The sequence below is a fragment of the Salvelinus alpinus genome, chromosome 18, assembly GCF_045679555.1.
Source record: "Salvelinus alpinus chromosome 18, SLU_Salpinus.1, whole genome shotgun sequence".
Lineage (NCBI taxonomy): Eukaryota > Metazoa > Chordata > Actinopteri > Salmoniformes > Salmonidae > Salvelinus > Salvelinus alpinus.
Window position 1 is genome coordinate 37,729,073 of NC_092103.1, and position 26,772 is coordinate 37,755,844.

At 43.9% G+C, this 26,772-nt stretch overlaps 1 protein-coding gene across 1 annotated transcript; it reads left to right on the plus strand.

Annotated features, from left to right (window-relative positions):
• Window positions 1-465: 465 nt before the first annotated feature.
• LOC139544277 (prostaglandin E synthase 2-like) lies at window positions 466-3,212 on the plus strand. Its single transcript, XM_071351218.1, has 7 exons — window positions 466-819; window positions 1,087-1,332; window positions 1,441-1,496; window positions 1,593-1,745; window positions 2,003-2,197; window positions 2,332-2,449; window positions 2,653-3,212. Exons 1-7 carry the CDS (start codon window positions 493-495, stop codon window positions 2,824-2,826), a joined length of 1,269 nt encoding a protein of 422 aa, XP_071207319.1. The 5' UTR covers window positions 466-492; the 3' UTR covers window positions 2,827-3,212.
• Window positions 3,213-26,772: the final 23,560 nt, after the last annotated feature.

Sequence of the window (26,772 nt, forward strand, 5' to 3'; positions counted from 1 at the left end):
CAACCTTTCGGTTACTGGTACAACGCTCTAACCACTAGGCTACCTGCCACCCCAATGTCTTTTGATAAGGTTATTCATCTGATGTCAAAAATAGCTGTCATACTCCAGACCATAACATTTTAATTACTTGTAGATGACAAATATACGTTTTTGCATTATCTGAAACAATGTTCTTCTGACATTTGTAGTGCAAAAATGGTGGTTGCGTTCCAAACAGCCTATATTGTAGGCTACTCCCCTTGCGCAGAACGTAAAATCTTATTTAGCTGTCCCTGTCAAACACTAGACCCACATTTGTGGAGGTCTGGGACCAATCAGATCAGATCAGTATCAGATTTATTCAAAGGCAAGTAGAGTTTAACATGACAGGAAACACATAATAAGTTGCGCAGCACGACTACATTGCAGGCGGTATGGAACGTGGCCGGTGATATAACATCATAACCACGTGTGTACGATCACGAACGTTTTAGCTGTTTTTGGCCAGACCAGATGCATTGTGGGAGAAGGTTGTGTAAACCAAAAATGTCAGCCTCGCGTTGCAACATTTTTTGTCGGACCGGTTGGTATGTTTTGCGGGTTCCGGTAGCCAAAATCAGCCTAGCAGTTGCACTATCTCATTTCCCGTCGAGGTGCAGTGCCAGGGCATATGGCACAGGCGGCACCACGTTTGGATCCAAACTCATCTCCACTCTCCCCCTGCGCGCAACCAACAGGCGCGTCTTTGGGTTCGCTTTTTTGTTCGGAGGGGGAGTCGGCTTGTATCAAACCATAAAATTCTCATTTCAACAGCATTTTGCAGAGGATGAATTGCCCAATGTAAGGATTTCAACCATTTATGCTTAATACTTTTATCTCTTCAATGTCACGTCATTCATTGTTTAACCTCATTCATTGTGGCTCATGCATTCTTTATAACGATGTATCTGTCGCTCTCTCTAACGGTCTTCAGCTTTTCCATGGATGTCCACAAAACTAGATGTAGTTGCACTGTGCTTTTGAAAGTATGTCTCATGTTTTGCTGCAACGGATCAGAAATAATGATATGGGGACAAACACTGTATGCAATCATATATTTACCCACAGCTCCCCAATCGCCAATATCGCATCCCCACAAACCAGGGCTCCGACCTGACGTTTGCCACCGACTTAACGTTTACCTTATACCAGTACAAGACCTGTCCACACTGCAGCAAAGTGCGGGCATTCCTCGACTACTATGGTCTTCCATATACGGTTGTGGAAGTCAACCCTGTCATGCACACGGAGATCAAATGGTCGCCGGAGTACCAAAAGGTGCCCATTCTTATGGTGGAGGGGAAAGAAATTGTGGTAAGCCGAGTAGATCTCAAACTTGAAGAAAAAGTGTTTCAAGCCAGTACTCTATTTTTTTTTAAATTTAGTTTAATAAAACCATCTCTCTAATTGCTTGTCAAACAGCAACTGAACAACTCATCTGTCATTATCAGTGCAATGAAGACGTGCATGATTGACAAGTAAGTAAATAATGTAATTTCATAAAAAGTGACCTATTGCATTTTAACCCTACAATATCACTTATTTCGATACCTCTGTTCTCTTTGACTTTGCAGAGAAAGAACGATGTCAGAGGTTGTAAAGTACTTTCCGAGACTCCCGTCTACCAATGCCTGGGGGAATGAGGTTCTGGAGTACACTAACAAATACTGGGTGATGTTGAATGAGATTAAGATCACTGAGGTATACACATCTAAAAATGCCAGAAAGTAAGTTAGCTCTATGTTGTATTGATCTAAGAATTTGATTGTTGTGATTTGTTCAATATTTTCTACATGCACTAGAGTACATCTGTAAAGTGACAGGTATAAGCAATACGGCTGAAAAATGTCACCGTTCACAGGGTAGGGTGGAGCTACCCTCCAAATTGATTCCAGTTCTTTCAGATCTACATAACTTCATAGGGGGTATGGGCTAGCTAGAGGTCGTTTTTGGACTGGGAAAATCTGTCTGTCCTTTTTTCCAGGGAGGAGGTACGATGGCGTCAGTGGGCCGATGACTGGCTCGTGAATCGAATAAAGCCTAATGTGTACAGGACTCCCGCTGAGGCCTTAGCCACCTATGACCACATAGTGCGTGAGGGCAACTTTGGTTCTGTTCCTTTTGCCAAGTATGGAGGGGCCTTCTATATGTTCTGGGCCTCCAAGGTCCTGAAAATCTGGTGAGTTTCAGATCGCTGTCAATCATTGCAAATTACTAGATTTTAAATGGAATGTTTTCAATTTCATTCTCTTCTATATGCTTGTCAATGTGAGTTTGTGCCTGGTCTTCCCCACTGTTCCTGCCCCCACATAAGTACAAGTTACAGGACGATGTCAGGGAAGATTTGTACATGGCTGTGAATGAGTGGATAACAGCTATTGGGAGGAAGAGGAAATTCATGGGTGGTGACAAACCCAACCTCGCTGATCTGGTAAGATTTGTTGGGTTGTTGTGACAGTTTGAAAGGAAATTCCATTTCAGTTGGGTACAATTTATATTGACGTGTTAAATTGAATACACATGTTGACAAGGGACCTCAATTGAATAATAATACATTTTATTTTAAGCTTTTTTCAAGACACCCAACTCTTGACTTCATTATTTACACTGCTGATAACCTCTTTCTTCCTGAAGGCGGTGTATGGAGTCCTCCGATCCATGGAGGACCTGGAGGCCTTTTACGACGTGATGGAGAACACCAAGGTGAAGAAGTGGTATCTGGCCACAGAGAAACAAGTGAGGGAGCACGGTGGTCGGAACCTATGTAGAAAACCACTGCAGAACTATCATGGCATAACTGAGTTCTAGGTTGCTGATTCAGGCTACCACTGCACACAGAAAATCTGGATGCAAAGGTTCTCTACCAGTCAGCACACTTTTATAACATGTTACAAGTGACAGTTTTATATGTGAACGAACGGACAGTCTACCATGTGTTTCATGTTCTCTGTACAATCAAAGCCTCTTTCAAATATCTTTATGGATACAGTCTTAGTTTCCTAGAGGAAATGTAGCTCAATAGTCATTTTATGTATGTATTAAAATAAATGTGTGGATATATGACTATTTAACAGTTCATGTATTGCAGTAATAGACTGTTATTCACTCTTTGTGAATGTGCTAAGTAAACCACTAAGCATTTGTTTAATTATTTTATCCGTATGCATACCTGAAATTACACTCGTTTTATTTGCTGCTGTTGTATTACCCTGGCACTTTGTTGGTCAAGCTGTGTCATAGGCCAGATATTTTAGACACATACATGTGGCCAAAACTTTTGAGAATAACACAAATATTAATTTCCACAAAGTTTGCTGCCTCAGTGTCTTTAGATATTTTTGTCAGATGTTACTATGGAATACTGAAGTATAGTTACAAGCATTTCATAAGTCAAAGGCTTTTATTGACAACTACATGAAGTTGATGCAAAGAGTCAATATTTGCAGTGTTGACCCTTCTTTTTCAAGACCTCTGAAATCTGCCCTGGCATGCTGTCAATTAACTTCTGGGCCACATCCTGACTGATGGCAGCCCATTCTTGCATAATCACTGCTTGGAGTTTGTCAGAATTTGTGGGTTTTTGTTTGTCTACCCACCTCTTGAGGATTGACCACAAGTTCTCAATGGGATTAAGGTCTGGGGAGTTTCCTGGCCATGGACCTAAAATATTGTTGTTTTGTTCCCCGAGCCACTTAGTTATCACTTTTGCCTTATGGCAAGGTGTTCCATCATGCTGGAAAAGGCATTGTTCGTCACCAAACTGTTCCTGGATGGTTGGGAGAAGTTGCTCTCGGAGGATGTGTTGGTACCATTCTTTATTCATGGCTGTGTTCTTAGGCAAAATTGTGAGTGAGCCCACTCCCTTGGCTGAGAAGCAACCCCACACATGAATGGTCTCAGGACGCTTTACTGTTGGCATGACACAGGACTGATGGTAGCGCTCACCTTGTCTTCTCGGGACAAGCTTTTTTCCGGGTACCCTAAACAATCGGAATGGGGATTCATCAGAGAAAATGACTTTACCCCAGTCCTCAGCAGTCCAATCCCTGTAGCTTTTGCAGAATAACAGTCTGTCCCTGATGTTTTTCCTGGAGAGAAGTGGCTTCATTGCTGCCCTTCTTGACTACAGGCCATCCTCCAAAAGTCTTCGCATCACTGTGCATGCAGACGGTGGTACTGGTGGTGCCCCGATCCCGCAGCTGAATTAACTTTAGGAGATGGTCCTGGTTCTTGCTGGACTTTCTTGGGCGCCCTGAAGCCTTCTTCACAACAATTGAACCGCTCTCCTTGAAGTTCTTGATGATCCGATAAATGGTTGATTTAGGTGCAATCTTACTGGCAGCAATATCCTTGCCTGTGAAGCCCGTTTTGTGCAAAGCAATGATGACGGCACATGTTTCCTTGCAGGTAACCATGGTTGACAGAGGAAGATCAATGATTCCAAGCACCACCCTCCTTTTGAAGCTTCCAGTCTGTTATTCAAACTCAATCAGCATGACAGAGTGATCTCCAGCCTTGTCCTCGTCAACACTCACACCTGTGTTAACGAGAGAATCACTGACATGTCAGCTGGTCCTTTTGTGGCAGGGCTGAAATGCAGTGGAAATGTTTTTTGGGGATTCAGTTCGTTTGCATGGCAAAGAGGGACTTTGCAATTAATTGCAATTCAACTGATCACTCTTCATAACATTCTGGAGTATATGCAAATTGTGAAAATGTATATTTGTGTCATTCTCAAAACTTTTGGCCACGACTGTAGTTGCTCATGTATAAGTCAATTCTCTGATTAAAGTGTGCCAATACAACGATAGAAGAGTTGATTACAGCACATAGTGTGTGACAAGGCTTGGTAGAAGTTGCGCCTCACCACTGTTAAAGGGGCCGACTCCCTCTAGAATTGTGGATAGAGCAATCTGAACCTAGATCTGTTGCACAGGAGGCTGCTGAGGGGAGGACGGCTCATAATAATGTCTGGAACGGAGCAAATGTAATGGCGTCAAACACATGGAAACCATGTGTTTGATGTATTTGATACCATTCCACTAATTCCGCTCCAGCCATTACCACAAGCACGTCCTCCCCAATTATAGTGTCACCTACCTTCTGTGATCTTTAACCTAAGCGCTATTATTCCTGCAATTTTTTTATTATGGCCAACAGTGGGGGGTAATAGTTGGTGGACCTATTCTCTTATGGGTAAAACTGGACAAATTAAGAAAAAAGCTATTGAAGGTAGGCTACTGTAGCTTAAGTGCGGAGGGAATTAGATGACTAAATTGTAGTAATATAACTTGTGCCTACAGGGTGAGGATATAAAACCACACAGTCACCTGTGCTGCAATGGCTAACATCTACCTCCATGTTGATCATGTCTTCTTCCAATACTGGATTTAATTCACATTTGATACAAAATGTTGCATCTCAGATGTACACAAACTGTAGCGTAATTATCTGGTTAACTACTGAGATTATGATTGAAGAATTGGCTAGATCAAGGCCCTTTATAACAAGGTATTTATCTGAAGCAACCAACGTGGCCTTAGAATTGGGACCATCCCATGTCAAATAAATACTCTTAAAAGGGTGCTAATAAAGCATTTAAATTGTAATTAATGACATGAAGATTGGAGAATAAGCAGAATGTAAAATAATAAAAAAGAAATACATTATGGTAATTGTAAACCCAAGGTATTTTATGTTGATTACCTTAATCTTTTTGTTTTTAACAGTTTGCTTTGTTTTTCCATATGTAATAGACCACAACTTTTATTTTGAGGACCACAAAATATTTCCCCAACTGACAAGTTTTTTTATTTAGTAGACCACACAAGAGTCCCCTTCCCCTTGCTTTATCACTGGCATGGTGGGAGGGGATGTTAGGCTGCATTTACACCGGCAGCCCAATTCTGATATTTATGCCCACTAATTGGTCTTTCGACCTGATGTGAAATGATTTTTTTGATCTTTTTCAGAGCTGACCTGATTGGTCAAAAGAACAATTAATGAAAACAATATCAGAATTGGGCTGCTTGTCTAAACACAGCCTTAGAAGTTAGTTTCCACTGGAGAGAAAAAAACATACAACTTAACAGCTACAAAAATATCCTTACCAATGATATACCTCTTCTTGATGGTCATTACTATGGGCAGCCCAATTCCGATTTTTTTAAAGGTGCTATCTTTGACACTGTTATGCAAGCAGACCAGTAGCGGACAGTGCTGTTTAAGATGGAGGACCATTTTTTCCCCCTAATGAGCATGGCCTTATTTCAATTACAGCATGTTGGATGACTGTCATTCATATTCCATTCTTCCTGTTCAATGTAACATCAATAGGTTTAAGCTACTACATGATACTCAAATCTTTCCTATACCCATCATGAGGTTGCTACAACCTAGCCTATGAATAAAAGTTTACAAGGTAGGTGCACACAGTTCGAGAGAGAATTTTGAGGTGACACATGGACAGACAGGGACACATTCATTACTGCCTTGCACACTCTTCCCTGCATCTAGCTGATTGATATAGGGTGTAATCATAAGTCCAATAGATATAGGGTTTCTATTGGACAAATTCAGGTATGTTTATCCCCGTTTTGTTCTGTTTGCTTCATTTTTAAGAAAGTTTTTTAACAGAATCGTCGGAATGAATACACCCCTGATCACACATCAAATCGAATCAAATTTTATTTGTCACACAAATGGTTAGCAGATGTTAATGCGAGTGTAGCGAAATGCTTGTGCTTCTAGTTCCGACAATGCAGTAATAACCAACGAGTAATCTAACCTAACAATTCCACAACTACTACCTTATACACACAAGTGTAAAGGGATAAAGAATATGTACATAAAGATATATGAATGAGTGATGGTACAGAACGGCATAGGCAAGATGCAGTAGATGGTATAGAGTACAGTATATACATATGAGATGAGTAATGTAGGGTATATAAACATAAAGTGGCATAGTTTAAAGTGGCTTGTGATACATGTATTACATAAGGCAAGATGCAGTAGATGATATAGAGTACAGTATATACATATGAGATGAGTAATGTAGGGTATGTAAACATTATATTAAGTGGCATTGTTTAAAGTGGCTAGTGATACATTTTTACATACATTTCCATCAATTCCCATTATTAAAGTGGCTGGAGTTGAGTCAGTATGTTGGCAGCGGCCACTAAATGTTAGTGGTGGCTGTTTAACAGTCTGATGGCCTTGAGATAGAAGCTGTTTTTCAGTCTCTCGGTCCCTGCTTTGATGCACCTGTACTGACCTCGCCTTCTGGATGATAGCGGGGTGAACAGGCAGTGGCTCGGGTGGTTGTCCTTGATGATCTTTATGGCCTTCCTGTGACATCGGGTGGTGTAGGTGTCCTGGAGGGCAGGTAGTTTGCCCCCGGTAATGCGTTGTGCAGACCTCACTACCCTCTGGAGAGCCTTACGATTGTGGGCGGAGCAGTTGCCGTACCAGGCGGTGATACAGCCCGACAGGATGCTCTCGATTGTGCATCTGTAGAAGTTTGTGAGTGCTTTTGGTGACAAAACAAATTTCTTCAGCCTCCTGAAGTTGAAGAGGCGCTGCTGCGCCTTCTTCACAACGCTGTCTGTGTGGGTGGACCAATTCAGTTTGTCCGTGATGTGTACACCGAGGAACTTAAAACTTACTACCCTCTCCACTACTGTCCCGTCGATGTGGATAGGGGGGTGCTCCCTCTGCTGTTTCCTGAAGTCCACAATCATCTCCTTTGTTATGATGACGTTGAGCGTGAGGTTATTTTCCTGACACCACACTCCGAGGGCCCTCACCTCCTCCCTGTAGGCCGTCTCGTCGTTGTTGGTAATCAAGCCTACCATTGTAGTGTCGTCCGCAAACTTGATGATTGAGTTGGAGGCGTGCATGGCCACGCAGTCGTGGGTGAACAGGGAGTACAGGAGAGGGCTCAGAACGCACCCTTGTGGGGCCCCAGTGTTGAGGATCAGCGGGGTGGAGATGTTGTTACCTACCCTCACCACCTCGGGGCGGCCCGTCAGGAATTCCAGTACCCAGTTACACAGGTCGGGGTCGAGACCCAGGGTCTCGAGCTTGATGACGAGTTTGGAGGGTACTATGGTGTTAAATGCTGAGCTGTAGTCGATGAACAGCATTCTCACATAGGTATTCCTCTTGTCCAGATGGGTTAGGGCAGTGTGCAGTGTTGTTGCGATTGCGTCGTCTGTGGACCTATTGGGTCGGTAAGCAAATTGGAGTGGGTCTAGGGTGTCAGGTAGGGTGGAGGTGATATGGTCCTTGACTAGTCTCTCAAAGCACTTCATGATGACGGAAGTGAGTGCTACGGGGCGGTAGTCGTTTAGCTCAGTTACCTTAGCTTTCTTGGGAACAGGAACAATGGTGGCCCTCTTGAAGCATGTGGGAACAGCAGACTGGGATAAGGATTGATTGAATATGTCAGTAAACACACCAGCCAGCTGGTCTGCGCATGCTCTGAGGACGCGGCTGGGAATGCCGTCTGGGCCTGCAGCCTTGCGAGGGTTAACACGTTTAAATGTTTTACTCACCTCGGCTGCAGTGAAGGAGAGCTCGCAGGTTTTGGTAGCGGGCCGTGTCAGTGGCACTGTATTGTCCTCAAAGCGAGCAAAAAAGTTATTTAGTCTGTCTGGGAGCAAGACATCCTGGTCCGCGATGGGGCTGGTTTTCTTTTTGTAATCCGTGATTGACTGTAGACCCTACCACATACAGTGGGGAGAACAAGTATTTGATACACTGCCGATTTTGCAGGTTTTCCTACTTACAAAGCATGTAGAGGTCTGTAATTTTTATCATAGGTACACTTCAACTGTGAGAGACGGAATCTAAAACAAAAATCCAGAAAATCACATTGTATGATTTTTAAATAATTAATTTGCATTTTATTGCATGACATAAGTATTTGATCACCTACCAACCAGTAAGAATTCCGGCTCTCACAGACCTGTTAGTTTTTCTTTAAGAAGCCCTCCTGTTCTCCACTCATTACCTGTATTAACTGCACCTGTTTGAACTCGTTACCTGTATAAAAGACACCTGTCCACACACAATCAAACAGATTCCAACCTCTCCACAATGGCCAAGACCAGAGAGCTGTGTAAGGACATCAGGGATAGAATTGTAGACCTGCACAAGGCTGGGATGGGCTACAGGACAATAGGCAAGCAGCTTGGTGAGAAGGAAACAACTGTTGGCGCAATTATTAGAAAATGGAAGAAGTTCAAGATGACGGTCAATCACCCTCGGTCTGGGGCTCCATGCAAGATTTCACCTCGTGGGGCATCAATGATCATGAGGAAGGTGAGGGATCAGCCCAGAACTACACGGCAGGACCTGGTCAATGACCTGAAGAGAGCTGGGACCACAGTCTCAAAGAAAACCATTAGTAACACACTACGCCGTCATGGATTAAAATCCTGCAGCGCACGCAAGGTCCCCCTGCTTAAGCCAGTGCATGTCCAGGCCTGTCTGAAGTTTGCCAATGACCATCTGGATGATCCAGAGGAGGAATGGGAGAAGGTCATGTGGTCTGATGAGACAAAAATAGAGCTTTTTGGTCTAACTCCACTCGCCGTGTTTGGAGGAAGAAGAAGTATGAGTACAACCCCAAGAACACCATCCCAACCGTGAAGCATGGAGGTGGAAACATCATTCTTTGGGGATGCTTTTCTGCAAAGGGGACAGGACGACTGCACCGTATTGAGGGGAGGATGGATGGGGCCATGTATCGCGAGATCTTGGCCAACAACCTCCTTCCCTCAGTAAGAGCATTGAAGATGGGTCGTGGCTGGGTCTTCCAGCATGACAACGACACGAAGCACACAGCCATGGCAACTAAGGAGTGGCTCCGTAAGAAGCATCTCAAGGTCCTGGAGTGGCCTAGCCAGTCTCCAGACCTGAACCCAATAGAAAATATTTGGAGGGAGCTGAAAGTCCGTATTGCCCAGCGACAGCCCCGAAACCTGAAGGATCTGGAGAAGATCTGTAGGGAGGAGTGGGCCAAAATCCCTGCTGCAGTGTGTGCAAACCTAGTCAAGAACTACAGGAAACGTATGATCTCTGTAATTGCAAACAAAGGTTTCTGTACCAAATATTAAGTTCTGCTTTTCTGATGTATCAAATACTTATGTCATGCAATAAAATGCAAATTAATTACTTAAAGATCATACAATGTGATTTTCTGGATTTTTGTTTTAGATTCCATCTCTCATAGTTGAAGTGTACCTATGATAAAAATTACAGACCTCTACATGCTTTGTAAGTAGGAAAACCTGCAAAATCGGCAGTGTATCAAATACTTGTTCTCCCCACTGTACCTCTTGTGTCTGAGCTGTTGAATTGCGACTCTACTTTGTCTCTATACTGGCACTTAGCTTGTTTGATTGCCTTGCAGAGGGAATAGCTACACTGTTTGTATTCGGTCATGTTTCCGGTCACCTTGCCCTGGTTAAAAGCAGTGGTTCGCGCTTTCAGTTTCACGCGAATGCTGCCATCAATCCACGGTTTCTGGTTTGGGAATGTTTTAATCGTTGCTGTGGGTATTACGTCGCCGATGCACTTTCTAATGAACTCGCTCACCGAATCAGCGTATTCGTCAATGTTGTTGTTGGACGCAATGCGGAACATATCCCAATCCACGTGATCGAAGCAGTCTTGAAGCGTGGAATCAGATTGGTCGGACCAGCATTGAACAGACCTGAGCGCTGGATCTTCTTGTTTTAGTTTCTGTTTGTAGGCTGGAAGCAACAAAATGGAGTCGTGGTCAGCTTTTCCGAAAGGAGGGCGGGGGAGGGCCTTATATGCGTCGTGGAAGTTAGAATAACAATGATCCAGGGTTTTACCAGCCCTGGTAGCACAATCGATATGCTGATAGAATTTAGGGAGTTTTGTTTTCAGATTAGCCTTGTTAAAATCCCCAGCTACGATGAATGCAGCCTCAGGGTGTGTGGTTTCCAGTTTACAAAGAGTCAGATAAAGTTCGTTCAGGGCCATCGATGTGTCTGCTTGGGGGGGAATATATACGGCTGTGATTATAATCGAAGAGAATTCCCTTGGTAGATAATGCGGTCGACATTTGATTGTGAGGAATTCTAAGTCAGGTGAACAGAATGACTTGAGTTCCTGTATGTTGTTATGATCACACCACGTCTCGTTAATCATAAGGCATACCCCCCCGCCCCTCTTCTTACCAGAAAGATGTTTGTTTCTGTCGGCGCGATGCGTGAAGAAACCAGCTGGCTGCACCGACTCTGTTAGCGTCTCTCGAGTGAGCCATGTTTCCGTGAAGCAAAGAACGTTACAGTCTCTGATGTCTCTCTGGAATGCTACCCATGCTCGGATTTCATCAACCTTGTTGTCAAGAGACTGGACATTGGCGAGTAGTATGCTAGGGAGTGGAGCGCGATGTGCCCGTCTCCGAAGCCTGACCAGAAGACCGCTTCGTTTGCCCCTTTTACGGCGTCGTTGTTTAGGGTCGCCGGCTGGGATCCGATCCATTGTACTGGGTGGAAGGCAAAACACAGGATCCGCTTCGGGAGAGTCATATTCCTGGTCGTAATGATAGTGAGTTGACGTTGCTCTTATATTCAGTAGTTCCTCCCGACTGTATGTAATGAAACCTAAGATTACCTGGGGTACCAATGTAAGAAATAACACGTAAAAAAACTAAATACTGCATAGTTTCCTAGGAACGCGAAGCGAGGCGGCCATCTCTGTCGGCGCCGGAAGTAGATACATAAACACAGTTCGCTTTCATAGCAGCCACGTTGTATTCCTTCTCGCATCTATGCGCTCTCCTCTCACATTGTCCCTTCGCTTGTGGACTTCAATGCACATCACATCAGTACGTGACCAGGCAAAAAACAGCCTACATCGTTGTCACAATATTAGCTAAAGTAACGTCATAGTAATCATAGCTAATAGAACTAACGTGTTAGTTAGTAAACCCGCTACAATCATGCAGCAACATTACAGTGTACAGTCAGTAAGCAGTTTAGCACTTACACCGGCAGGCCCTGGTGGCAATAAATTCGTAAAACCAAAAGCTTACCTTGACTTGGAAGAGTTCAAGTGTTGTGTTGGATAGTCATAGCCAGCTAGCTAACATAGATTCCCTATGTTTGAGCAGGGTGTTTGAGTAGGCTAAGTAAGTGAAACTGAAAAAAAATGACCAAATATCTCTCGCTCTTGCTTTTCCTTCATTTTCAAAGAAATTAATTTGTTCAAAACTGTTCAACTCTTGTCTTTCTCTCTCTTTGAGTCAACTACTCACCACATTTTATGCACTGCGGTGCTAGCTAGCTAGCAGCTTAGGATTTCAGTACTAGATTCACTCTCTGATCCTTTTTTGGGGTGGACAACATGTCAGATCATGCTGCAAGAGCTCTGATAGGTTGGAAGACTTCCTCCAGAAGTTGTCATAATTACTGTTTAAGTCTATGGAAAGGTGTGAGAACCATGAGCCTCCTAGGTTTTTTATTGAAGTCAATGTACCCAGAGGAGGACAGAAGCTACAGTAACTGTCCTCCGGCTACACCATGGTGCTACCCTGCAGAGTGCTGTTGAGGCTACTGTAGACCTTCATTGCAAAATAGTGTGTTTCAACAAATTATTTGGTGACGTGATTATATTTAGTATAGTTTCATCGAAAAAGGATAACTTCATTGAGGAATGAAATTCACTGAGATGGTCCTCCCCTTCCTCCTCTGAGGATCCTCCACTGAAGCAGACAATATTTCAACCACATAAAATATGCACCCAAGATGAACTGAAGTCATGAAACGTGTTTAATCATTTTCTCAGCTCTTCATTTCCTTAAAACCGGTCAAACATTACATAAAAATGTTTTGCACAGGAATTGTTTTCCAGTTTGGGAGTAATTGCGTTTTCTCCCCAGTCCCTAAATGAAACAGACAACTTTACCGGTGTTAACTAGATTACTAGCTAATGGGTTCATTCTATCGTTGTAAGACATTATTCTGGTGAGCACTACTTTATTTAGTCTTCTAGGGCAACAAGTAATGACAGAAGAGAAGCTGCATGTATCTAACTATAGTTGACAAAGAAATGGCCAACCAAATTTCGGAAATTATAATATAGCCTACCAAATGGCGGAAATTATAAGCAGAAACATATCTAAATTAGGGGTGAAAGTATCCCAAACCAGTAGGCTATATGGTCCAGTATGAGTATCAGCAAAACAAATTATGTAAGGGATAATCAACGACGGGCTATGCGTTCTATGGAAAATAATGAATGATGTGGAAGGTGTTTTCCAAGCGCTAGCGGAGTGGAACTAACCTTCCACAGAGTTGCAATATTTTACAGAGAATTCATAGAGCCCCGAGTTGATCATTCCTTTTATACCAAGGCTTGTATTCATGGATGCCAGGCTTTCCCCAATAAATGTACCAAGAAAAAACATGTAAAAAATGTCTTTCATCTCTCTGTTTCATAATTTTCATTCAATTCACCAGAGGCTGAATGTATCTCACCAGAGAATGCATCCAAGCGAGCAAAACAGCACCGCTCTGTCTCTGTATGTGTAGGCAATCTATCTGATGCTGTCTGGTCATAAAAAGTATGACATAGTTGCCGCCCGTAGCATTGAATGCAAGGGAAGCCAGCAAGCGTTTGTTCTTCCTTGATAAAAAAAAGTATGAAGTAATAGCCAATTAGTGTTGAGCTAAACTGAGCAAGCTCAACTGTGAATGGTCCTGGCACACCGAAAAAAAGCCAGTTTGGATTTGGTGTCACTCCTCTCAAATCGCATTGAGAGCATACATCATTGACAGAAAACACTTCAATTGTTGCATCTTGTTGTGTTGTTGTCCTCCAGTGGCTAGCTAGCTAAAATTGTCCCTTTCCTAAATTAGCCATTGATAGGGATTTGGACTTGTGGATTGACTTAATTCTCTGTACTACATTTACATTACATTTAAGTCATTTAGCAGACGCTCTTATCCAGAGCGACTTACAAATTGGTGCATTCACCTTATGATATCCAGTGGAACAACCACTAGGAAGAAACCTAGAGAGGAACCAGGCTATGAGGGGTGGCCAGTCCTCTTCTGGCTGTGCCAGGTGGAGATTATAACAGAACATGGCCAAGATGTTCAAATGTTCATAAATGACCAGCATGGTCAAATAATAATAATCACAGTAGTTGTCGAGGGTGCAGCAAGTCAGCACCTCAGGAGAAAATGTCAGTTTACTTTTCATAGCCGATCATTAAGAGTATCACTACCACTCCTGCGGTCTCTAGAGAGTTGAAAACAGCAGGTCTGGGACAGGTAGCACGTCCGGTGAACAGGTCAGGGTTCCATAGCCGCAGGCAGAACAGTTGAAACTGGAGCAGCAGCACGGCCAGGTGGACTGGGGACAGCAAGGAGTCATCATGCCAGGTAGTCCTGAGGCATGGTCCTAGGGCTCAGGTCCTCCGAGAGAAAGAGAGAATTAGAGAGAGCATACTTAAATTCACACAGGACACCGGATAAGACAGGAGAAGTACTCCAGATATAACAAACTGACCCTAGCCCCCCGACACATAAACTACTGCAGCATAAATACTGGAGGCTGAGACAGGAGGGGTCAGGAGACCCTGTGGCCCCATCCGATGATACCCCCGTACAGGGCCAAACAGGAAGGATATAACCCCACCCACTTTGCCAAAGCACAGCCCCCACACCACTAGAGGGATATCTTCAACCAGCAACTTACCATCCTGAGACAAGGCCGAGTATAGCCCACAAAGAGCTCCGCCACGGCACAACCAAAGGGGGGCACCAACCCAGACAGGAAGATCACGTCAGTGACTCAACCCACTCAAGTGACGCACCCCTCCTAGGGACGGCATGAAAGAGCACCAGTAAGCCAGTGACTCAGCTCCTGTAATAGGTTTAGAGGCAGAGAATCCCAGTGTCCTCTGGTCTGATGAAACAAAAATAGAACTGTTTGGCCATAATGACCATCGTTATGTTTGGAGGAAAAAGAGGGAGGCTTGCAAGCCAAAGACCACCATCCCGACGTGAAGCACGGGGGTGGCAGCATCATGTTGTGGGGGTGCTTTGCTGCAGGAGGGACTGGTGCACTTCACAAAATAGATGGCATCATGAGGCTGGAAAATTATGTGGATATATTGAAGCAACATATCAAGACATTAGTCAGGAAGTTAAAGCTTGGTCGCAAATGGGTCTTCCAAATGGACAATGACCCCAAGCACACTTCCAAAGTTGTGGCAAAATGGCTTAAGGACAACAAAGTCAAGGTATTGGAGTTGTCAGAACCTCTAGGATTACTGGGTGGAGGAGTCAAGCGCAGAGAGCAGGTTAGTTCAGAACGTGGATTTTTATTCCTGACGACAGTGAAAACGGTCATGCCCAACACACAGGCGCATGAAAAATACCAGTCCAAACACACAGGACTAAACTGTCCGGAAAAATAGCATCCACCTAAATTCCAACACCAACGAACAGAAAAACAAGCCCGCACAAAAGCCGGCGGGCCTACTGCCCTTAAATAGCCTACCCACAAAACTAAACTCAAAACAGGTGTACCCAATCAGCCCAAACTAACAGAAACAAAAAGAAGGGAATCAATGGCAGCTAGTAGGCCGGTGAAGAGGCACCATCTTCGACGGGATTTGTGACAGGAGTGGCCATCACAAAGCCCTGACTTCAATCCTATAGGAAATTTGTGGGCAGAACTGAAAAAGCATGTGCGAGCAAGGAGGCCTACAAACCTGACCCTGTTACACCAGCTCTGTCAAGAGGAATGGCCCAAAATTCACCCAACTTATTGTGGGAAGCTTGTGGAAGGCTACCCGAAACGTTGGACCCAAGTTAAACAATTTAAAGGCAATGCTACAAAATACTAATTGAGTGCATGTTGTTGAAATCGGCTAAACTTTGAACATTGAGATATTAAATAAATGATAGAAACGAATCCACTGTCGCAGCTAAACGAATCCACTGATAGAAATGCATTCCACCCGGTGTCTATTCCACAAATTATCACTGGCTAAAGCTAGGACGTGTAACAGTAGACCGTGTAACAGTAGACCTGTGTAACAGTAGTGTAACAGTAGTGTAACAGTAGACCGTCCCCTCGCGCGAACCAGGGACCCTCTGCACACATCAACAACAGTCACCCACGAAGCATCGTTACCCATCGCTCCACAAAAGCCGAGGCCCTTGCAGAGCAAGGGGAACCACTACTTCAAGGTCTCAAAGCGAGTGACGTAACCGATTGAAACGCTATTAGCGCGCACCACCGCTAACTAGCTAGCCATTTCACATCCGTTACACTTGGTTGGGTTGTGTTTCGGAGGACGCATGGCTTTCGACCTTCGTCTCTCCCGAGCCCGTACGGGAGTTGTAGCGATGAGACAAGATAGTAATTACTAGCAATTGGATACCACGAAAATTGGGGAGAAAAGGGGGTAAAATTAAAAATAAATAAATGCCTATTTACTCTGTTCCATCTGACTGTGCAATCCACTGTCTCATCAGCCCAGCCAGGCAATTGATTAACTTGATCTCCATGATAAAAAGCATCTAGACATGATCTCACATTTCTTTTAGACTATCATTACGTTTTCAACAGCGGAGATTTGTATAAACCTAGCTGTCTGTCTCTCCGACTTTTGCAACATTGTTTCAATATTCAAATTTAATCTCCAGCTGTCCCATAGTAATGCACATGTCGGGAGTCGGGATGAGCAAACAGGCAGGCAGTTTTTCTCAGCCAGTCGAAATCATGAATCAGAATCATTTTAATGGATATATACAAAGAACTATCAATAGAAAACAGGTCAAAGAAACAAAGTGCAACTAGTTTGCTGTCTTTCAAGCGTCATCTTGAAGTCGTCGCGTTAGCTGTGTTGTTGGCTAGCTCCTCTGAACAACAGTGTCCTGACTAGAGAGCACATTTTCTACACCAGGCGAAATCGCGCATCATTAGCTCATTGTTATGGATGTGTCAAAATAAATGTCACTAGAAAACAGCTTAAACAAAAGCAAATGGAGCTAATTTGCTGTTATTCTGGCTGCACTGTTTGACGTGACTGTAATTTATCCGTAGTTGGCTAGCTAGCAAGCAAGGGATACGAACATTGCCAGCCAGTATGTCACGTCTCTAGCAACTGAACCGATATAACGAACGACCAGACAGTTTGGGTAGCAACCCTAGATTTGTGCTGGGACTTTATCTTGTGGAAGGATGAAATAGTATGAATGAATTCATTAAATACATTTTTTTAATGAAAATATGTAAATCATTATTTGAATATGTTGGTAACCCGTTGTATAAAACTGATAATGCCCTCGAAGCCGGTGTTTGGAGGATATATAGGCATTATCACTTAAATAATCCGCACTGTAGAACAGTGTTTCCTAAACTCAGTCCTGAGGCTGGGTGCACATTTTGGTTTTTGCCCTAGCACTACACAACTGATTCAAATAACCAACTCATCATCACGCTTTGATTATTTGAATCATGGTATATGTTCAATCCTATACTTACAAATTGTGCTAAATTTGGATGTGATACTGAATTGAATCAACCAGACTCAGAGGTAAACTTCAAGATGTCTTTACTCCATCACTGTCGGTGTAACAAACCCTCCATTCCTTTAATGACGTGGTGACGTCCTATATCAGTATGTCACATTAATACACGACAGTATATGGCCAATATACCACAGCTAAGGTTTGTTCTTAGTACGACACAATGCGGAGTGCCACAGCCCTTAGCCGTGGTATATTTAGCAATAAGGCCTGAGGGGGTATGGTATATGGCCAATTTACCACAGCTAAGGGCTGTTCTCAAGCACGACGCAATGTGCCTTACTGCTATTATAAACTAGTTACCAACGTAATTAGAGCAGTAAAAATACATGATTTGTCATACCCGTGGTATACGGTCTGATATACCACGGCTGTCAGCCAATCAGCATTCAGGGCTCAAACCACCCAGTTTATAATGGCCATTTATACAATGGGTTGGTCTAATCCTGAAAGCTGATTGGTTAAAACCACGTGATCAAACAAAGCTTAAAATCGGTACATTGTGTTAGATCAGTAGTGCTTTGAAATCTGAATCGGAGCTCCAGTATCAATCGTCACATCACTAGCCTGCCTGACGATAATATGCTTCAGGTGTGTGGACTGTCAGGCTGTTGCTCCCCTATTTGACTAGCAGATGTAGCCAACAAGCAGCCAGACTGTATGACATTGGCAAGCACAAGTAAATGGGTAACCGAATCGTTGTAATTTATTTTAACCATTGTTAACCATTGTTGTAACTACAGTGCATTCAGAAAGTATTCAGACCCCTTCACTTTTTCCACATTTTGTTGTTACAGCTTTATTCAAAAATTGATTCGTTTTCTTCCCCCCTCATAAATCTACACACAATACCACATAATGACAAAAGAAAAAGATAAAGTTTAGAATTTTTGGCAAATGTATAAACATTTAAAACTGAAATATGACATTTATATAAGTATTCAGACCCTTTACTCAGTACTTTGTTTAAGCACTTTTGGCAGCGATTACAGCCCCGAGTCTTCTTGGGTATGACGCAACAAGCGTGGCACACCTGTATTTGGGGAGTTTCTCCTATTCTTCTCTGCAGATCCTCTCAAGCTCTGTCAGGTTGGATGGGGAGTGTCGCTGCACAGCTATTTTCAGGTCTCTCCAGGGATGTTTGTTTGGGTTCAAGTTCGGGCTCTAGCTGGGCCACTCAAGGACATTCAGAACTTGTCCTGAAGCCACTCCTGCGTTGTCTTGGCTGTGTGCTTAGGGTCGTTGTCCTGTTGGAAGGTGAACCTTCGCCCCAATCTGAGGTCCTGAGCGCTCTGGATCAGGTTTTCATCAAGGATCTAGACTTTGCTCCATTCATCTTTCCCTCGATCCAAACTAGTCTCCCAGTCCCTGCGGCTGAAAAACATCCCCACAACATGATGCTACCACCACCATGCTTCAACGTAGGGATGGTGCCAGGTTTCCTCCAGACGTGACGCTTGGCATTCAGGTCAGAGAATCTTGGTTTCATCAGACCAGATAATCTTTTTTCTCATGGTCTGAGAGTCCTTTAGGTGCCTTTTGGCAAACTCCAAGCGGGCTGTCATGTGCCTTTTACTGAGGAGTGGCTTCCATCTGGCCACTCTACCATAAAGGCCTGATTGGTGGAGTGCTGCAGAGATGGTTGTCCTTCTGGAAGGTTCTCCTGTCTCCACAGAGGAACTCTGGAGCTCTGTCAGAGTGACCATCGGGTTCTTGGTCACCTCCCTGACCAAGGCCTTTCTTGGCCAGGCGGCCAACTCTAGGAAGAGTGTTGGTGGTTCCAAACTTCTTCCATTTAAGAATGATGAAGGCCACTTTGTTCTTAGAGACCTTCAATACTTCAGACATTTTTTGGTACCCTTCCCCTGTTCCTTCGACACAATCCTGTCTCGGAGCTCTACGGACAATTCCTCCGACCTCATGGCTTGGTTTTTGCTCTGACATGCACAGTCAACTGTGGTACCTTATATAGACAGGTGTGTGCCTTTCCAAATCATGTGCAATCTTTTTGAATTTACTACAGGTGGACTTAGGGCTGTGGCGGTCAGGAAATGTTGTGGGAGGTGGTTGTCAAGCAAATAACTGCCGGTCTCACCTTAATTGACCTGTAATTAGCATAAATACTTTTAGCATCTCCTGGCTTCCACGCATAGCCTTCAAGCCCCTGATGCAGACCTTCAGAATGTCTACATTTTAAAATGTCTAATAAATCCATTTAATGTAGCCTACAACGTCACAATAAATGCATTATTTATTTTAGACAGTCTAAAGAAACATGATATGAAGAAAATGTAGTCTATTTCAGAAGAACAGAATAGCATACTCTGAGTTTTCCTAATGTTAGGCCCTGATATGGCTATGCCATATGGCTGGTGGCTACACTAGTTCATTTAGCAGACAAGAGTTGCTTAGAATTCCGTGTCTTTCTTTTAAAATAATTTTATAGTATGAAGAATACAATTGAACATAAAATAGAAAGGATATTTTCTCCAAACTATTTCAAAGTTAGTGTGCACAACGGCTATTCTATGTTAAGCGGTTAACAAATAAACTGGTCCTATATGCATCATATAGAGTTATTCATGCAACTTTAGTTGTGATACAAACGTTGGGCTATATGTTTAGATTTGTAATACATTCTAAGGCTGCATGATGGGACTCTAATGATGATGTCACGCCCTGACCTTAGTTTTCTATATTTTCTGTATCATTTTGGTCAGGTCAGGGTGTGACGAGGGTGGGTATGTGTGTTTTTGTCTTGTCTAGGGTTTTTATTTATCTATGGGGATTCTATTTAGGTAGCCATTTTCCATTTAGGTTTGGTGGGTAGTTGTCTATGTGGAGTTGCATGTCAGCACTCGTTCTATTTAGCTTCACGTTCGTTTTTGTTACTTTGTTAGTTTGTTCAGTGTTCTTCCTTTAATTAAAGAAGATGTGTTCATATCACGCTGCGCCTTGGTCTCCTCCTTACGACGAACGAGACAGAACTACCCACCACCAAAGGACCAAGCAGCGTGGCCAGGAGAGGCAGCCCCAATAATTGTTTGGGGGGGGGCACACGGGACGGTCGGCGGAGCCGAGGATGGAACCAGAGCCAGTCAGGGTGAAATTGGAGGTGAGCGAGGGAAGCGAAGCAGAGACAGTGAAGGAGTTGATGGGGAGATTGGAGGAGAGAGCTATGAGAGAGCTGCTGTGTTGGTGCATGAGGCACGACATTCGCCCTACGGAGCGTGTCCTTGAGTTGATGTCACCTGAGTCAGCTCTCCATACTCGTCCTGAGGTGCGTGCTAGCCGTCTGGTGAAGACTGTGCCAGCCCCACGCACCAGGCCTCCTGTGCGCCTCCCCAGCCCTGCACGTCTTGTGCCAGCTTGGCGCTCCAGACCTCCAGTGCGCTTCCACAGCCCGGTGAGTCCTGCGCCGGCTCTAGGCACGGTTTCCCCAGTTCGCCAGGAGAACCCAGTGCGGCCTGTTCCAGCTCCCTGCACGTGCCGGGCTAAGGGGGGCATGCAGCCAAGAGGAGCGGTGCAAGTGCTAAGCTCCAGTGCTCCCCCACAGCCCGATTCGACCTGTGCCTGCGCTCTGGAGGTGCCGGGCTAGAGTGAGCTTTCAGCCTGGAGGAGTGGTGCCAAGGCTACGCACCAGATCTCCAGTGCTCCCCCACAGCCCAGTGTATCCGGTGCCTCGGCCAAGGAAGAGGCCTCCTGTATGTCTCCCCAGCCTGGTGAGTCCTGTGCCTGTTCCCAGAACCAGGTCTCCTGTGTGTTTCCCCAGCCTGGTGAGTCTAGCGTCGCCCTCCAGTCCGGAGCCTCCAGCGTCGCCCTCCAGTCCGGAGCCTCCAGCGTCGGCCTCCAGCCTGAAGCCTCCAGAGACAACCTTCAGTCCGGAGCTTCCAGAGGCGCCCTTCAGTCCGGAGCTTCCAGAGGCGCCCTTCAGTCCGGAGCTTCCAGAGACGACCTTCAGTCCGGAGCTTCCAGAGGCGCCCTTCAGTCCGGAGCTTCCAGAGGCGCCCTTCAGTCCGGAGCTTCCAGAGACGACCTTCAGTCCGGAGCTTCCAGAGGCGCCCTCCAGTCCGGAGCTTCCAGAGGCGCCCTCCAGTCCGGAGCCTGCTACGAGGGTCCCCAGTCCGGGGCCCGCTACGAGGTATCCAGCTGACCTGCAGAAGCACGCCTTTGTCAATGAATAACTGTCCTGGCAGCACATGGGAATACGTATGCATGGCTCCAAGATGTATTGGCTCAGGGTAGGTGACGCTACTACAAGATCGAATGTAGAGTTGTTTTCACATTGTACTTTGATGAAGAACTTTGGACTTCATTCAGTAAACCCGGATAGCAATATTGACTCAGTAGCTTAAGCATACCTTTTTCCTGTGGTCAAATAGTCATGCACTAAGTTGATTCAGGTAATAACTTGCTCCTGAGTGGCACAGAGGTCTAAGGCACTGCATCTCAGTGCAAGAGGTGTCACTGCAGTCCCTAGTTCAAATCCAGGCTGCATCACATCTGGCTGTGATTGGGAGTCCCATAGGGCGGCGCACAATTGGCCCAGCGTTGTCTGGATTTGTCTGGGGTCATTGTAAATAAGAATTTGTTCTTAACTGACTTGCCTAGTTAAATGAAAGTTAAATTATAATGGTATTATTTTAAACAGGTAAATGCTTCCAGTTTTCGATGTTAGATGTGTGTGCGCAGGCAGTAGTTAGATTGCAGCGTACACATTGCCAAAGCAGGTGTGATTGAATGTGGGTCTTTCACAGGTTAGAAAATTGACATCCCACTCTTCTTCAGCATTGCAACAAGCAATGTTATAAGCATTTGATACAGAGCTGTTTTGTATCTCAGTGTCCAAGTATCTTGTTATGTTAGATTTTGAGAGAGGAGGTTGTCTGATCTCATGCCTTCTCGTTTTTCATGGCATAATATCATGTTTCCAATCCAACCCATTTGGGTTGTACATGACAAAAGGCTGTCTTTGTGTTTCAGCTGTTGATACCTAAGATCATGGGTGTGGAAGTCCCCAAGGACAAGATGGATAGAGCCCTGGAGGACCTGGAGGGCTGGTCGAGAAAATGGACGGCAGCAAGACAGGTCTTCAAGCCCAAGATCTTGAGATTGTTCTTCTGAATTCTCCAGTGACAGTCCAGTGGAATTCAAATGAAGCTGGTCCTCTGTGAAATAATCAAGCTTGATCTGTTATTCAGCCACTATGCACCATGTAACATTATAAAAGTGAAACATAATAACAAAATAAAACATTCTCTATGGAAATTCAGACACTCCCTGTTAGTACCACGCATTTAAATCCATTCTTTATTATTCTAATGTTCTAAAAGTGTCACGTTGTTCGTAATAATGATGGTCGGACCAAGGCACAGCGTACTTCGAGTTCCACATACTTTTAATGAATAAAGTGAAACTTAAGCAAATACAAAACAAATAAAGAATAAACGAACCGTGACGACAATGCAGTGCGAACAGGCAACTAAACATAAACAATATCCCATAACCCACAGGTGGAAAAAATGCAACTTAAGTATGATCCCCAATTAAAGACAACGATAGCCAGCTGCCTCTAATTGGGAATCATACCAAAAACCCCAACATAGAAAAAACAACCTAGAACCCCACATAGAAAATATAAACTAGACTAACCCCCCTAGTCACGCCCTGACCTACTCTACCATAGAAAATAAAGGCTTTCTATGGTCAGGACGTGACAAAAAGCTGTTTTTACCAAAAGTTTGAACCTTTTACTGTTTTTGATTGAATGAATAATAATAAAAAATAATAGCAAACAATATAGCATCTGTTTCGAAGTTGACTGGGTGTGTCACACCCTGATCTGTTTCACCTGTCTTGTGATTGTCTCCACCCCCTCCAGGTGTCGTTTATTATCCGTGATGTATATATATCTCTGTGGTTCCTGTCTCTCTGTGCCAGTTCGTCTTGTATGCTTTTCAAGTCAACCAGCGGTTTTCCCGTACTCCTGCTTCTATTCTCATTTGCTAGTCCTCCCGGTTTTTGACCCTTGCCTGTTTTCTGGACTCCGTACACGCCTGTCTGACCATTCTGCCTGCCCTGACCTCGAGCCTGCCTGTCACTCTGTACCTCCTGGACTCTGAACTGGTTTTGACCTTTTGCCTGTCCACGACCATTCTCTTGCCTACCCCTTTTGGATTGTTTAATAAATATCAAGATTCAAACCATCTGCCTCCCGTGTCTGCATCTGGGTCTCACCTTGTGCCCTTATAGGGTGTGTCCATTCTTTGCTTTCTACATTCATATGGATCTGTCTGCAACTTCCTCACACTGGCTCTTCTCCCACAATAATATACCATGACTAGAGAAGTCTGGAACGCATCAGTCCTTTCCTAGCTAGCACGCAATATAGTGCTTTGTTAGCTATTGCGTAACACTACCTTTCTCTCCCTGTGTGGAATGCAATCAAAGTTCATGTGGTTTCCTGTAAGTTATGGTGTGTGGGCGATCCTGAAAAGTTGGCAGGGATTATTTCGTATGTCATGGGAGAGAGGAAAGGAATCAACAGTTGGTATTTTTCTTCTCCCAACCTCATGAAGTCATACTTGTGCAGGCCAGTCAAGTTCTTCCACACCGATCTCAACAAACCATTTCATGTCCCCACACATTCAGAAATTGCATTTGCAACTCTCGCAGCACGGGAGAGTTCAGCATAGTTCAAAGTGTATCTGTTGCACTTTTCACCAAGTTGTAAAAGCAAGCAGAGCAGAAACTGGCTACTCTTTAGTTGACTGATGAAGCTGGCAAGGTAACTGCTGTTTAACTTAACAGAAAAAATCTAAACTAGTGTTTATTCACAGAGCTGAGTTAGTATTGTAACTGACATGTAACGTTAGCTAATGTTTCATCCCCTCTCTAATGTTTCATCCCATCTCAACTGAGGTGAATGAATAAGCTACGCTAGCTAGTAGCTACCACAGCCAGATCAGCTCTAGCCTCTAGTTATCTGTCAGATAGTAATAATAGCCACATCATATCACTAACTAACAGCTGTTATTTGTATGGAAATGTTTTGTAGCCTTGGTTTTGTCCCGTTTCAGAAGTAAATGAACTTCGCTAGCTTTCACGAGTTGATGTAACGTTAGAGAGCTGGTCAAAAGTTGGCTAATGTTAGCTATTCTTTTTGCCTCAATCACACTAGACCTGAATCAAACGATGAAACCATTGATAGTCTGACGTTTTTTCAGTGCAATGTGAGTTTTATTAGTCCGTATGGCAATGTTACGTTATTGATCTGTCAGTTTCCCTAGCTAATTCCCTACTTTTCACACTGACACAGTAATAAACAGTTCTAACTTTACACGATTTCTTCATCCTGCTCCAGCCTTCACTCGTTGACTTTCTGTCTGACTCCCACCCCTGCTTCCTAACCCAACCGCAGTACCGCAATGTTATTTGCAATGTGATGCAGCTCACTTGCCAGCCATTGTTCCAGCAATTTTGCACCCTATAGGCAATATGTGCAAAATAATAAGAAATAGGTTCAATTACCAGAGATTCTCACATGGCCCTTATAGCCCAGTAATACAATATATCAGCCACTGTACTAGATGTAGTTTGAAGAGAGCAGAGTTGGAAAGACTTGCACTTTCTCTTGAGCTATTTTTATAGCCAACCTTTTAGGAGTGGGAAGATTTTCAGACGGAGAAATATGGGTGATCAATATTTAGGCCTATTTCTGGGCAATGTAGTGAACTATAGCCTAATCATAGGCCTATTTAGGAAGTACATTTCCTAAAAGATAAAAGAAAGATAACTGCCCCGTGCTTCTCCGCTCATGCATAGGCTATAGCCTACTCTATTTAATTGAGACCACATGCGCACCTGATCTACAGGTATGGCTACTGAACTGGATACAGCAAAAATGATGACAGCGACATTTGCTACATTTGGCATAGTCCTATAGGATATAGCCTACCTTTTAGGGGGGTGATTTGCATGCAGAGAAATAAATGGGTAATCAATATTTATTGAAAATGAAAAGGCACTACGCTCGCTCACCATACTAAGGGAAAGGGGGATATCTAGTCAGTTGTACAACTGAATGCATTCAACTGAAATGTGTCTTCTGAATTTAACACAACCCCTCTGAATCAGAGGCCGTTGTGCGCGTTGTGCCTTTTCCTTTTCAATGATGATTACATTTTTTGATTGCACTTCGACTCACGTTAGTTGAGCACCTTCCGTTTCTTTGTTGTTTACTACAGTATCTGTAAATAAATAATAGTCTATTGGTATTTAAGTTAATTTCATATTCAAGTTAACTGCCACTTGATTCTCCGCCCATATAGGCAGCCTACTCTATTTCAATGAGACCACACATACTGTACTAGGCACACCTGAGCTCTCACTCTCAACTAGGAGAAGAAAGCCACTGAAGTTGAGGCAGCAAATTCTGAGTGTGTGAATAATGCGAAATGCAGCCCTCTAGTGCAGTCAGTACACAATACTATGCTCATAATGTCTTAGCAGGGTCAGATGGTGACAGGGAAGACCAGTCTACAGAGCTCATGTGAATTTTGCAGTAGGCCTATATTAATAATATCAGTAAATTATACAAAGTTCCATCTTGAATTGATGGGTATACCTACAGTAGCTACAGTACAGCAGTTTAAAGCTACAGTCTGGGATTTGGGAATAATGGTCATTTCAATTATTGAACCATTGATAATTATTTTTCATGCCTCATTTTAGGAGGATCACAGGGGTCTCAGCAGGGCCAGGCAGTCAGGGAAGAGCAGTCTGTGATGAAGGTGAGGTGAATTTTTGCAAATACACTGTATTCTCTCTGCAGCAAACACTGGACAAGCCAGATGCTATTTTAAGGCCTCCAAAGTTGATTTCTAAACTGTATCTATGGTTGATAGAGGCTTTTGCTGATGACACAAAACATGTAAAACAAAAATGATGTGAGGAAGACCTAGTAGAAGCTATTGATGATAAATGGACACTGATATGTTTGAATGTCCAGTGTCATGACTGTCCACGAGAATCCAAATAGGTCAGATCAGATTTGCAATGTATAACTTCAATCAGACTCCCTCTCACCCTAGAGGGGGGGGGGGGGGGGGGACTATGGGGTTAACAACTCACGCCCTGTTGTAAATCAGGGAGAGAAGAT